The sequence below is a fragment of the Hibiscus syriacus genome, unplaced genomic scaffold (genome assembly GCF_006381635.1).
Source record: "Hibiscus syriacus cultivar Baekdansim isolate YM2019G1 unplaced genomic scaffold, ASM638163v2 tig00110330_pilon, whole genome shotgun sequence".
NCBI lineage: Eukaryota > Viridiplantae > Streptophyta > Magnoliopsida > Malvales > Malvaceae > Hibiscus > Hibiscus syriacus.
In genome coordinates this window covers 977,311-991,081 of record NW_024062686.1, presented here as the reverse complement: position 1 = coordinate 991,081, position 13,771 = coordinate 977,311, and the positions used below count along the sequence as shown (strand labels likewise).

Genomic DNA, 13,771 nt, shown 5'->3' with positions numbered 1-13,771 from the left:
CTTCTACTAACAAGTGTCTCAGCAAACACACAAATACCTGGATGAACGTCTCGAATATATTGATGAGCAACACAGGTAAAACTGGGATTACTACAACTTTAAGCATTCTAAACGAAAAGGTTATTAAATCCATCATAAGATAATAATAAGAGGAGCAGAAGCCAAGAATTATTCTTGCATGGCTTGGTGCCTATCTTCGACAACTCCAGATTTGGGTCCTGGACCTCAAACATATTATCAACATTCATCACATCCATCGATCGAAAGCCCTTGGCTGTATCAGGAGGCTTTAAAGGATCAATCGTATCATGAGTGGAATAATTTGAGAGAGAGAGAGACAGTTCCCACGTTAGATCACGCATAGGAGGGGCTCGGATTAAGTAAATTGTGATCGTCGGATCATGTAACAGAGGTGTGTCTCAAAGGGTTCAACACAGAATAAGAATCCAGACCTTTGAAGCTCAGCTAAAATTTGTTGTATGAGAACCATAATTACGAGAGGACCGAATATTGAGATCTCTAGCACTAAGCATAATATTTGGTTTGGGGATCGGGATATGCGCTTTCCTTTCCACCTTTGTCTTCTAGGAAGAACGAGGAGTATTTTCTTTGCCAAGATTAGGTATCACATTTTTAGCGGGGGAATTGGTTGCAGTCTGAACATTATGTGAATCGGGATCAACATGTTCCGAATGTTCATATCCTGCATCACCATCAGCAACAATAGGGTTAAATTTTGAATGCACAATATTTAATTTGTTTTTTATTTTTTTTCTCGCCAAGATGAAATTTATTAATCGAAACAAGTCTAAGTTATGATCCTCATTAAAAACCTCTCTAAAACCTAGATGGAGGAAAAGAGTATCTTAACTAGGAACAAAACGTGAAACCAATCAGCAGTACAAAGCCAATACAAAATGCACCCGAATGCAAAAATTAACTCCTTAAAACAAAACAAATCCAACAACAAGCTGCAGCCACGCTACGAAACCATCACTTGAACATTGCAGACAGCCCGCAATCCTTCTTAATACAACCGAGTACTCCATACAGTCCGCAATCCCTCTTAATACAACTGACGTTTTTCAATTGCTAATGCTTTCTCAAAGTCTGATCCTAAGCAAGTTGTAGGACCCGAAAACAAAAGATGAAGCAAGGCTCGAAACAGAACCAAAGGATTCCCCTATAACCAGCATCTTCCACTACTCTGGCAGACGTAACCAATATAAAACTTCGACTGACCGACTATCACAGATGACCAACCTGGAACAGGACTGTTCCCCTTGCAAACCGACACCATACAGCCAACAGAAACTCATAACAATTTTTTCATTTCATTAATGCATCTTCTACGGTTGCCTAAGTACCAAAGCAGCACTAGAACCATCTCAATATGGCCTTACCTCACAAACGGAATTGAAAATTCAGTTATGACTCCACATCACGAACACGCACTCTGTGAATCAACTAAGAGCACCCTCCCATAAATACACAGGTCCCAAACTTTCTGTACAACAGACCTTCAAGCTCATTCCAAAGTCTCTCTGCTTCCTTTCCACTAGCATCCATGGTCCAAAGGGTTCATTATTCACAGGAGGAGCAATAGTTTGATTGTTTTCAACATGTGTGACTTCTTCGTTTCCATCCTTAGATAATTTCTTCAAACAAAAATCAGATCCATGCCCATAAATACAACAATTGAAGCATACTATCACAAGCGATTCATATTCTACAACTTGAGCAGCCTATTGCTAGTTAACTTTGAGACAAGGGGTTTCTTGAGATTAATGTTTACTGCCATTTGAGCGAAGCGTCTCCAACGACCATTATCAATTTGATAGTCGATTTTAATAATATATCTAATTCTTGCTCCTATAGCCTCGATCATGCTTCTCTTGTACCAAGTGATAAGACGACCCGGAAGTCGAACCCATGCCATAATTCGATTTGGATGAGTCTGAGAGAGGCTAAAATCCGTTGGTAGTGGCTTAACAGTAAGATAGTGATCAAATATTGTCCATGGACCAGCAGAAAAGATTTTGAGATATTAGCTCTGAGCCGAGAACTTGATCAAGAAATAGTTATTCTCAATATCTATGAGTTTGATTGGATTTGTTGGTTTATAGATACTTTTGATACGACTTTGGAGAGTATTGTATCCAGTTTTCCTTCCTAGGATTTTGACGACCATAGTCACTCTTAAGAGCGAATGTTTGGACACGGTCAGAGAAATCGATAAAAGGAATTCCATCAATCTCCCTACATTCACACCATCTTCTTGGAGTTCCATATCATCATCATCAATGGAAAATATCTTTTCCTGCAAATCATCAATTGCATCGCCTATCACCATGTCTCTTTAAGAGGTTTGTGGCTTGATAGCATGAGTGGAATCATCGATTATGAAGTAGGGTTTTTGGGACGAGATATTTTATTGTTGAGCCTACATTTTTTTTTACTTTGTTTTCTTTTTCATTAAAAATTGCTCATCCTCCTAAATATCTTTTCTCTAGTTTTGTGCAGCTCTATTCGTTCGTTTGCTCTCATTGTTATCATCCGTGCCATCTGTTAACATTCAATGTCAATGCACTATATGTCAATGCATGCATCTCTGTTTTGACATTTCATCTCCTTTGGTGTATAAACTCTCCTTCTCTGTAGTGCATTTTTATCTTGATTTACTCTTCTTCTTGTCTTCTTTAACCATTTTTGTATCGTTCTTTTCCTATACTCAGTATTCCTACAAAAAAAAAATACTATTCTGGAATCTGGATTTTGAAAAGAAGTGAACCCTTGTATTACGCAAAGATGGGCTCCCTGATGCTGATGAGGTTTATTTTCTTCACCATTTTTATTGATGTTTGTGATATATATATATATATATATATATATATATATATATATGGAGCCTGATACTTATTATATTTAATACCGCTATTGATACTCTAAAATACACAAACAAAAGTACTTCATATTTACACAGTCGAGTTGGAAAATATCACGTTGTTCATTGCCGTTTAATAGTGGAGCGTAAACTTATGGATTATTATTGGACCATTTTAAGTAGTTGTGGGAACTACTTTCTCTAATAGATATTGTGCTTGAGATTCTTATCAGCTCTGACATATATATCGTATCATCACAGTGCTAGAAAAAAAATCAATCTTTGAATTTTAGAGAGTAAATTAAAAAATTTCAAAGTTCAGTGAACAAATTAGGATAAAAATAAAGTTCATTGATTATTTGTAATTTACCCTTTTTAAAATAATACTATTTGAAATTGGATTGTAGTGTAAAGGAGGAAGAACCACTTAAAAGGTGGGACTTTACGGATTCTTTATCTCTTTCTACCTCGCTGCCTTGGTTTATGGTTGTGGAAACAGCTGCTTCTAATCTAATCTCCCTACTTTGCACTGTAGGTGGGTATATGAGCATTCTGCCATACATAGAAGAGGAAAAAGCTTGGGTATTTTTAGCAATAAACAAGCAAATGGGGGGTGTGCATTTTAGCAGCGAGAGAGCAAAAGGGGCTCTGCTAGCTTTTTTCTGGATGCTGAGTTTGATTTCACTATCATGCGCGGCTAGGCTAAGTGTGTCGAGACAGAAGCTTCAAGTGCAAAATCACTTGAACCGCTTGAACAAACCGGGTGTTAAAACCATCCAGGTAAGCCGAGCATTTCATCAAGTTTTATTAGTTCGGTTCAAGGGCCTTCCTGGAAACGAGCCCTAAATCACTGCAGGAAATGCTTCTCTTTGCTTTGATCTAATCTTCTGTGCGGTTGTTTTTAAACTAAACAAAGTACTTTGGGTTTGTAAAAGTAATTTCGTGTTAAACGAGCCCTAAATCACTGCAGGAAACGGTTCTTTTTGTTTTGATCTAATCTTCTGCGCGGTTTTTAAACTAAAAAACTACTTTGGGTTTGTAAAAATAATTTCGTGTTGGTACATGTGTATGTTGATAATTTTAACTAATGGTGTAGTTTTGTTTTGAATGGTAATATACAGAGTCCAGATGGTGACATTATAGACTGTGTTCACATCTCTCACCAGCCTGCTTTTGATCATCCTTTTCTCAAAGACCACAAAGTTCAGGTTCGTTCTCCTGCTCATTTTCCATTCGTGTGAAGTGTGCAGCGTTTTCTTATAGTTTTTATTTGGAAGGATTGATTTTTTTTGATGCACCAGATGAGGCCTAGTTACCACCCAGAAGGTCTTTTTGACGAGAACAAGGTCTCTTACAAACACACTGAGAAACCCATAACTCAGTTGTGGCACATGAATGGTAAATGTCCCCAAGGAACCATTCCTATCAGAAGAACTAAGGAAGAAGATGTTTTGAGGGCAAGCTCAGTTAAAAGATATGGTAAGAAGAAGCATAGGGCCATCCCTCAGCCCAGGTCTGCAGATCCCGATCTCACCAATGAAAGTGGTCATCAGGTAAAATAAAGGTGCATTTTTTTTACTAACATTTTACCTCCTTTTTTTAATCTTATGTATTTTTTGCATTTTTCTCTTATTGTTGGGGGCGATTAGCATGCAATAGCATATGTGGAAGGTGATAAGTATTATGGAGCTAAAGCAACCATAAACGTTTGGGAACCCAAAATACAGCAGCCTAATGAGTTCAGCTTATCCCAGCTGTGGATTCTTGGAGGTTCTTTTGGTGAAGATCTTAATAGCATTGAAGCAGGTTGGCAGGTAATTGCTTTGGTCGTTTTGCTTTAAGCAGTTCGTCTACCTGCTTTCAATTTTTATTTTCCAGTTATTCATTTTAATTTTGTAAAAGTTTAATGTATGCGCATGTCAATGTAAACAGGTTAGCCCGGATCTCTATGGTGACAACAATACAAGGCTTTTCACCTACTGGACCGTAAGTCTACAGTTTATAGTTCACTTTCAATTACCCTTGCTGATCATTTTTCTAAGTATTTATTAAGATTTTTTGTCACGGTTAATGTTCTACAGAGTGATGCATATCAAGCTACAGGCTGCTACAATCTCCTCTGTTCTGGTTTCATTCAAGTTAACAGTGAAATAGCAATGGGAGCAAGTATATCTCCTGTTTCAGCTTATCGTAATTCTCAATATGATATCAGTATACTTGTATGGAAGGTAAAAAAGACGAGGTTCAATTTTTGAAGATTCTGAACACTGACGATAGTTCTTTATTATGATTTTATAAAATTAGCCAAAGGAGATGGATCGATCCTGCCAACAATGCATGTGAACACATTTCTGGGTTAGAAATGTGAGCACGTTTCGAGAAAGGAAAAAAAACAATGCATGTGAACTTGAATGGAAATTGTCCTTTCCGAAAGAAGTTAGCTATGTATAATTGTGGGTCAGAGATTCTGATATATTTTGCATCATCTTTCTGGCACATATGTCCACAATTTGATTGATAAGGATTGCATGGATCTTTCAATTTATTTTACTTGCACGTCATCTCTATGAACCAAACTGCGTGTGTTATGATGGTCATGGTGTAAACAATAACATTATAGTGTGGGAAACTGTTTTGTAGGATCCAAAGGAGGGGCATTGGTGGATGCAGTTTGGTAATGACTACGTGCTGGGTTATTGGCCTTCCTTCTTATTCTCCTACTTGGCGGAAAGCGCTTCGATGATCGAGTGGGGAGGTGAAGTAGTGAATTCAGAAGCAGATGGTCATCATACGTCCACTCAAATGGGCAGCGGCCGATTCCCAGAAGAAGGATTTGGCAAGTCTAGTTATTTCAGGAACATACAAGTTGTTGACGACTCCAATAATCTCAAGGCTCCCAAAGGACTCGGCACCTTTACAGAACAGTCCAACTGCTATGATGTACAAACAGGGAGTAACGGGGATTGGGGCCATTACATTTATTATGGGGGCCCCGGTAAAAACCCCAATTGTCCCTAAAAGCAAAGTGGGAAAGCACCCTTTCTTGTTTTTTTCCACCCTTGTCCTTTGTATCATTCAAACCCTGGTGCTATCTTTTAACTATTGCGTTGGATTAGTAAACCTGCTAAGCGGGATGTTAGTTTTGACTCTTGTTTTTCCATCCCATGTAAGTGGATTCGGCCAAGTTCATGTAAAAGCCCTTTGTAATTCTATTTCTTTCTTTACTCCGTTGGAGCTCTTCCTTTCGCCATTGCGTGAGTGTGTTGCATGTGAATGCATAGAAATACTCGGCCATTGATGCTCGCTTTGGGCGGAGGGCCGAGGTGATGGGATGGTGGGCCCACGTCCTTTTACATTTGAAGCAGATGGATTGAAAATTGTGTAGGTGATGGGAGGTGCAGCATGTGAGTGGATGACAGCACGAATCTTCCCCTTTTTTCTTTTGTAAAGATTAATTAAAGAGGCCAACCCCACCCTAAATTCCAAAAATGCCGGCCCCGGTTTCTAAGCTTGGAACATTTTACAGTATTTCTTTTGAAAATCAAATTATAATAGATAAAATAACCTCAGGAACTAAAAATGTCTTATAATATACGATTTTAATCAATTTATTTTGGATTTGTCAAAATGATCAAATAAATCGTAATGCGATCGATAATTCGCAACGCGATTTTCGGTATCGTAAATCAATTTCCAGATTCGTAACGCGATTTTGACTACCGCATTGCGATTTTTCAAATTTGCGTTACGATTTTTCGACTATCGCAACGCGATTATGACTATCGCAACGCGATTCTGACTATCGCAACGAGATTCTGATTATCGCAACGAGATTCTGACTATTGCAACGCGATGCTGACTATCGCAATGTGATTTTCAAAGCGTCATTATTATCACAATACGTATTTTTTTTTTCAAATTTCAAACACGAATATTAATATTTCGAAACACTGAACCGTCAACAGTATATCCCATAATCATAATTCATAACCTAAAACCATAAATCACAACTCAGTCTCATCTCCATCTCTCACTCTCTAATGCGACATTCGTCCCCATCTCCGACGAAATCAGTTACCATTTCCGGCGAAATCCGTCTATCTCCATCTCTCAGAGCCACCCTCACAATCATTCATGGTCAGAAATGGAAAATCAACCAAATCAACCACCGAGGGTTAGTTTTTTTAATTATTTTTATTTTGAAATTTTTGTATTATTATTAGGTTTTTCATATTGAAATTGATGATAAGTTTACTGGTAATTTCAATAATAGATTAACCATTTTATTTAGATTGCTTATTAAATTCATTCGATTGCTGCCAATACTGCTAAACTGTTTATTCTTTAAGCCTTGTGAATTTAATATTTGTTTTTGTTTTGTCTTTTGTCTTTTGGTTGAAGTAATGCAATCCATTCAAGTTTCAATTTTAGTATTTGAAACCGAGAATCGCAACGACAGAATCGCAATGCGATTTTAGTTTCGCGTTGCGATTTTCATTTCGCGTTGCAATAGTCAAATTCGCGTTGCGATTTTTATTTTCGTGTTGCAATTTTAAGTTTCAGAAATTATTATTCTTCTGCAAATTGAAACTTGAATGAATTGCATTACTTCAAAAAAAACAAAGACAAATACTAAATTCACAGTGTTGCAAATTTAAGTTTGAAGAATAAACTACTACTCTTTATGTTTATTGTTCTTGGTATATCTTCACAGTGTAGTTTTTGGTATTTCTAACTTGGTATGTTTATTGTTTTTGTAGAACTTTTTTTCGGCTAAATTGACCTTAAGAAATAAATTAAGTCTGGCCAAAACAATTGCGTCGAAACTTTCACCTGCACAAAGAAAAATATTTGAGGATACTTGCTTCGGGCCATGGCTGAAAGTACAACATCCGGGTGGAGATGCTATGTTGACCTATCTGTTTCTTCAAACCATGACTAGCGATCTACCAGAGACTATACAACGTCGTGATGAAGAGATATGGTTTGATTTTCCACCGGCGTATACGTGTTTTGGGCGGGAGGAGTTTTGCTTTATCACCGGTCTACGCTTCGGACACGATGATGTAGGTCGGTACACTAGACATATTACCCGCCTATCATGGTTATCTCGGGTTTTTCCTGAGCTGTCAATGCAGAAGCCGAATTTACACGTGGAAGACTTGACGAGATTATTGAATAAGAAAGATGGTTTTACTCGGATGGATGACGTCGATGTTGTCCGAGTATGCCTTCTAATACTTTTGCATGTCGGCTTTTAGGCAGAGAGGCCAGACAACCTATTCCTAATGATCTAATTAAATTAGTAGAGGACCTAAATGCATGAAACATGTTTCCGTGGTGTTCGTATCTATGGAAAGCTACATGGAATAAGTTGTCGTCTGCCTTTGATGATCGAAAAAGTTTGCGTGGCGATGGTTCCAAATACACTTTGTCAGACTTTATTTGGGCCTTTAAGGTAAGAATTTTTATATAATATTTCTAAAATTATAATTAATTATTTAACAATTACTAATGTTTGTTATTATATTGTTTGTAGATTTGGATATTTGAGGCCTTTCCCGCCATGCAGACATATGCATTAAAAACTTCTAATGATATTCCTAGGGCTATTTCCTGAAAGAGGAAACGGACCTTGCAGCAATGGGAAGATTTACTACCGTATACGATAATAAATAATGTAAGTTAACACAAATACTATCATATGTTTATAAACAAGTTATTACTAGTACACGTTTAACTTTGTTTGAGCTTTTATATTGTTAGGAGGCCAACACTCCATTACAGAGGCTTACACCCACGGAAGCTGAGCTTGCCACTGATTGGTGGCAAGCTAGTAAGTGTTTTTTTGATGGCACGGATGATGAGCAACCTCCACTTCGAGAGCCATCACCTCACCCAGAGCCATCACCTGATCGACCCGACTATACACCTCCACAACGAGAGTCATCACCTATTCTGTCACATCATCGAGCCTCTTCTCCACCATCACCTCATGATAGGCGACCGACAAAGATGTCACGACGTTTATCTCCCTGTTCTCCACCTCCACGGGATGAGTTAGGGGAGTTACGTGATGAGGTCAGTACTTTACGCGATGACAATGGTGAATGGCGTGTTGAGGTGTCTACTTTACGTGGTGAGTTAGCCGCTCTACGTGAAATGATAGCATCGTTACAGAATGAGGTTCATACTCTACGTAACGAGGTAAGTTTAATATTTTTCATATTTAACTTGATGATAAATTTACTCGTAATTTCAATTAGATTAACCATTTCACTTAGATTAACCATTTCACTTAGATTGCTTAGTAAATTCATTCGGTTGCTGCCAATACTGCTAAACTGTTTATTCTTTAACCCTGTGAAGTTAGTATTTGTTTTTGGTTGTCTTTTGGTTGAAGTAATGCAATCCATTCAAGTTTCAATTTGCAGAAGAAGAATAGTTTACTTTCGCAACGAGAAAATGACTATCGCAACGAAAGAATCGCAATGCGAAATGAAAATCGCATTGCGATTCTCTCGTTGCGATAGTCAAATTCGCGTTGCGATAGTCATTTTCGCGTTGCAATAGTCATTCGTGTTGAGATTTTAAGTTTCAGATTCTATTCTTCTTCTGCAAATTGAAACTTGAATGAATTGCATTACTTCAACCAAAAGACAAAGACAAATACTAACTTCACAGTGTTGAAAATTTAAGTTTCAAGAATAAACTACTACTCTTTATGTTGTCATTGAACCTGCACTAAACCTATATGTTGTCCTTTTAAATGTTTATATAAGTGATTACTTCTGGAATGTTATCTGATGCATTTTATGAACAATGATAGAATAATGACTTGGGTGAATACCGTGCAAGTTTGAAATATATTTGTCTTTGTTTTCACTGTTTAATATCATGTCTGTTTATTTACTGATTTATGTATTAATTTATTTTTAGCGGCCCGCTAAGGTGGATGCTCTACGTCTGGTTTTCTTGCAAGACGGAGTTCACGCATCAGACGGCGTGCACGTGCCATTACGTCTCCGTTCACCCCAATAGTGCGAAGAATCCGTAAGAAAAAGCCCGACTCACCTGTCATCGTTTAAGAGGCCTCCCCTATCGTTCAAGAGGCCCCTATCATCCCTCAAGAGCCCCCTTCCACCGTTCAAGAGGCCACTGTCATCGTTGAAGAGGTCCCTCCCAACATTCTAGAGCCCGATTCACATAGCGTAATATATCGAATTATTGAGAAACTCCCTCACGTGCCGGACATGATGGATGACTGTTGGCTTTCGTATAAGTTACCAGCCAGTACCATTCCGACAGATGAAGTGGAGAGGAAACAACTACCAGAAATAATTATGGATAATACCCTTTGGGCTAAGACCGCAGTTGATTTTTATCTACATGAGCGGAGCCAAGGGTGTTACGCTGACATATACAAACTCAACGATGATATGCATTTGTTGATTGAACGGTCTTGGTGGGGAGTGTTATTAGGGGTTGAAGACAATGGCTATTTCGATGGGGGGTAAGTCTTATATTTCTTCTTATATTTCATTTTGATTAAATTTTTTTAAATTTATGTAATTCACTAATATATGTCTTTTTTTGTAAAACAACATATTGATGCATGTGTGTCACGTCTTATAATATTAAGGAAATTGAAGAAAAATAAAAATAAAAAAATACGCGATATACAATTATGCCGACGTCTTTTTCACGTAGTTCAGTTGAAGAATCAACGACAGGAATTATATGTGTTGGATAATGGACAAGCTAAACTTTATCTTGCATGGTGGGAGGTCGATAAGGTTAGTATTTATTTATTTTTAATATTTTAAAGGTGTTCATAAATAAGTGCACAATTTGAATTATTACTTATGATTGCAGGTGTTTATCCCTGTTTTGTAACGTACTCATTGGCTTCTCGTCGAGCTTCAGCTCCCATCCCTGAAGACAATAGTATATGACAACATGATAAATTACATATCATTGTCTGATTTGAGAGATATTATTAAGGAATGGAGCTCTTATTTGGCTAAATTATTGGATGCGATTAATTATTGGACTTATTCTAGAAACAAGAAGCCAAAGAAGTTCAATGTTACAGTTATCAGAGACGAGACCGCACCACAACAAACGCCGGAAGCCAGAGGGGATTATGGTCCTCTCGTATGCATGTGCTTGGAGCGTTTGACGACAGGAAGTACACAGTTTCTACCTCCCACGGATAGAGATAGAGGTGCAGTAGGCTTGTGGTTTCGGCATTTTATGGCTAGAGCGATATATGCGAGACGCTGCCTACCTGCATCCGCGTTATGAAAGTGTCCATAAACAATTTGTAAGTCAAATGCAAGTGTTGTTAAGTACCTAGAATTCAATAATAATTTGTTGTTTGTTGGTTTTAGATGTGTAGAAAGTGTTATTTGAGCAAATGTTTGGTTTCTGCAGGTTAATCCTGAAATGAGTTGCGTGAAATTGATGTATGGGTGCATAAACAACTGTCTGGGGTACACTTTTTTTTATTGTTTAATTGATTCTTAAAAGTCTGATTTGTTTAATTGATGAGGAAAATAAGAATTATTATCATTTTTTGCTTGTTTAATTGATTTATAAAAATTGATTTGTAAAAGTTGATTTGTTTAATATTAATGTGTAAATAATTTTTATTTGTGCTTGTTTAATTGATTGAAATGTAAAAGTTGATTTGTTGATTTCAATCTGCATCATATTGAAGGCAAAAGATCTGTTGGAGGTACACTTTCACAACGCTAAACTCAAAATCGTTGCGATAGTCAAATAGCCGTTGTGATAATCAAATTCGCGTTGCGATAGTCAAATTCGCGTTGTGATAGACAGATTCGCGTTGCGATAGTCATATTCGTGTTGCGATAGTCAAATTCGCGTTGCGATTTTTGAGTTGCGATAGTCAAATTCGCGTTGCGATATTCAAATGAATGTGTAATAAGTGATAACAACTGAACATATCATAGCAATGTTCAAACTCAAGTTACTAATACATGTCTAACTGAAATGTTAAAAGTTTACACATAAAATACATATAATAGTCAAATTCGCGTTGCGATATTCAAATGAATATGTAATAAGTGATAACAACTGAACAGATCATAGCAATGTTCAAACTCAAGTTACTAATACATGCCTAACTGAAAATGTTAAAAGTTTACACATAATACAACGTTTGCATTTAAAAATCACTTAAGTTAATAGTCCCAAAAGGTGAAGCCGGTTGTGATTTTGATTGCGATTTTGATTGCCTTTTTCTTGACACCATATGAGCTTTGGATTTTGATGAGGATCCATATTTTGGTAGAGGAAAAGATGATTGTGATGGCACTGGTGATCCACATGTCAACCTTGTATGACCACTTTCCTTGCACCGACTACATGTCGATCTCTTCTTCTCTTTACCCTTAGACGGTATACAATAGTGTCTTTTTGGTCAGCCAGGTAACCTTCTATCCATGGCTGGTGGCAAAACTGTTTGTAAGTTATCTGGTATGTCTCACTCAGAAGGATGTGGAATAGGGTAGATAATCTCGGCATAAGTCTGTTAATATACTTCTGTAGTGTAGCAATCCATAGCGTATGCGCTTGAATCATCTTGGTTTAGATGAAGAGCAACTTTTATAACATGCCCACACGGATAACCAGATGTTTGTCATTTCATACAACTACACGTCTTTGCATTTAGATCGACAAGCCCATTTAAGTTATTATCCAGTACTTCAAACAAAGTGTTTGAACATGGTTCAACTCTCCATGACGTTGACTTCACAACACGTTTCGTTATCTTTTTTTCAGTCCATGGTGTAACACGATGTTCCAATGTTCCTATAAATTTAAATAAATAATACTTAGTAAAATATATGATAAGTTACGAATTTAAAGAAATAATACATGCATGGTTTCTTTTCTTGTAGTATCACTGTTGAATAGAGGCTCGAAAAAACTCCATTAATATAGTAGTGAGTAATTTCCGGGAATGACGACTTAGAGCGTTGATTGATTCTGCACTATTAGACATCATGAAACCATATCTTGCTCCAAGTTGATATACTCTTGACCATCTTTCAAACCCGACATCTTCTAGTGTTTGAGCACACTGAGGCAAAACACGTCTTAAACAATTTATATGCTTATTAAAATCCATTTCCCGATAAGCTTTTATAGCCTTCCAGTATGTCCATTTGTGATTTTTTATACCAGCAGACCTTGATTTTAGATTCCTATATAAATGAACACCACAAAGTCCATGAAAAGCATCTGGGAAACACCTTCTAACAGCATTGTCAATTGAGTTTACCCTATCGGATATGATTGTCAGATTGCTAATAGGACCTATACAATCCCTAAGATGCCCCATAAACCATGCCCATGAATAAAAGGTTTCAGATTTGCCAATCCCGTAAGCTATTGGCAGTATCCCATTGTTAGCATCCATGGCTACTGCTAATAAGTTTACTCCAAGGTATCGACCTTTTAAATGTGCTCCGTCAACTATAATAACTGGGCGCATGCAAGTAATAAACGAACGAATCTACAAAATCATATACACAAGAAATATAATCATTTAAATGTGAAATGCATGTAACAAACAAAAATGAGTCAACAAAATTATATTGATTTACTAACCGCATCACCAATGACGATAAACAGCAACTCAAAGCGTCCATCTCTATCTGTTTTGTTGTGAGTTACCGACCCAGGATTTTTCAGCTTTAAATTGTGACAATAAGCCGGCAGTTGGGCAAACGATGCTTCTGGCGACCCGCTCAACAATTCCAAGGCATAACATTTGGCTCTCCAAGCTTGAGAATATGAGATACTAATCTTGAATCGAGCATTCATGTCAGTCATAATTTCATGTCCCCGATATAC

At 37.3% G+C, this 13,771-nt stretch overlaps 1 protein-coding gene across 1 annotated transcript; it reads left to right on the top strand.

Moving 5' to 3' along the window:
• Nucleotides 1-3,352: 3,352 nt before the first annotated feature.
• LOC120118978 lies at nucleotides 3,353-6,030 on the top strand. The gene is made up of 7 exons (XM_039138887.1): nucleotides 3,353-3,664; nucleotides 4,006-4,092; nucleotides 4,186-4,437; nucleotides 4,534-4,698; nucleotides 4,817-4,870; nucleotides 4,966-5,112; nucleotides 5,525-6,030. Exons 1-7 carry the CDS (start codon nucleotides 3,368-3,370, stop codon nucleotides 5,900-5,902), a joined length of 1,380 nt encoding a protein of 459 aa, XP_038994818.1. The 5' UTR covers nucleotides 3,353-3,367; the 3' UTR covers nucleotides 5,903-6,030.
• Nucleotides 6,031-13,771: the final 7,741 nt, after the last annotated feature.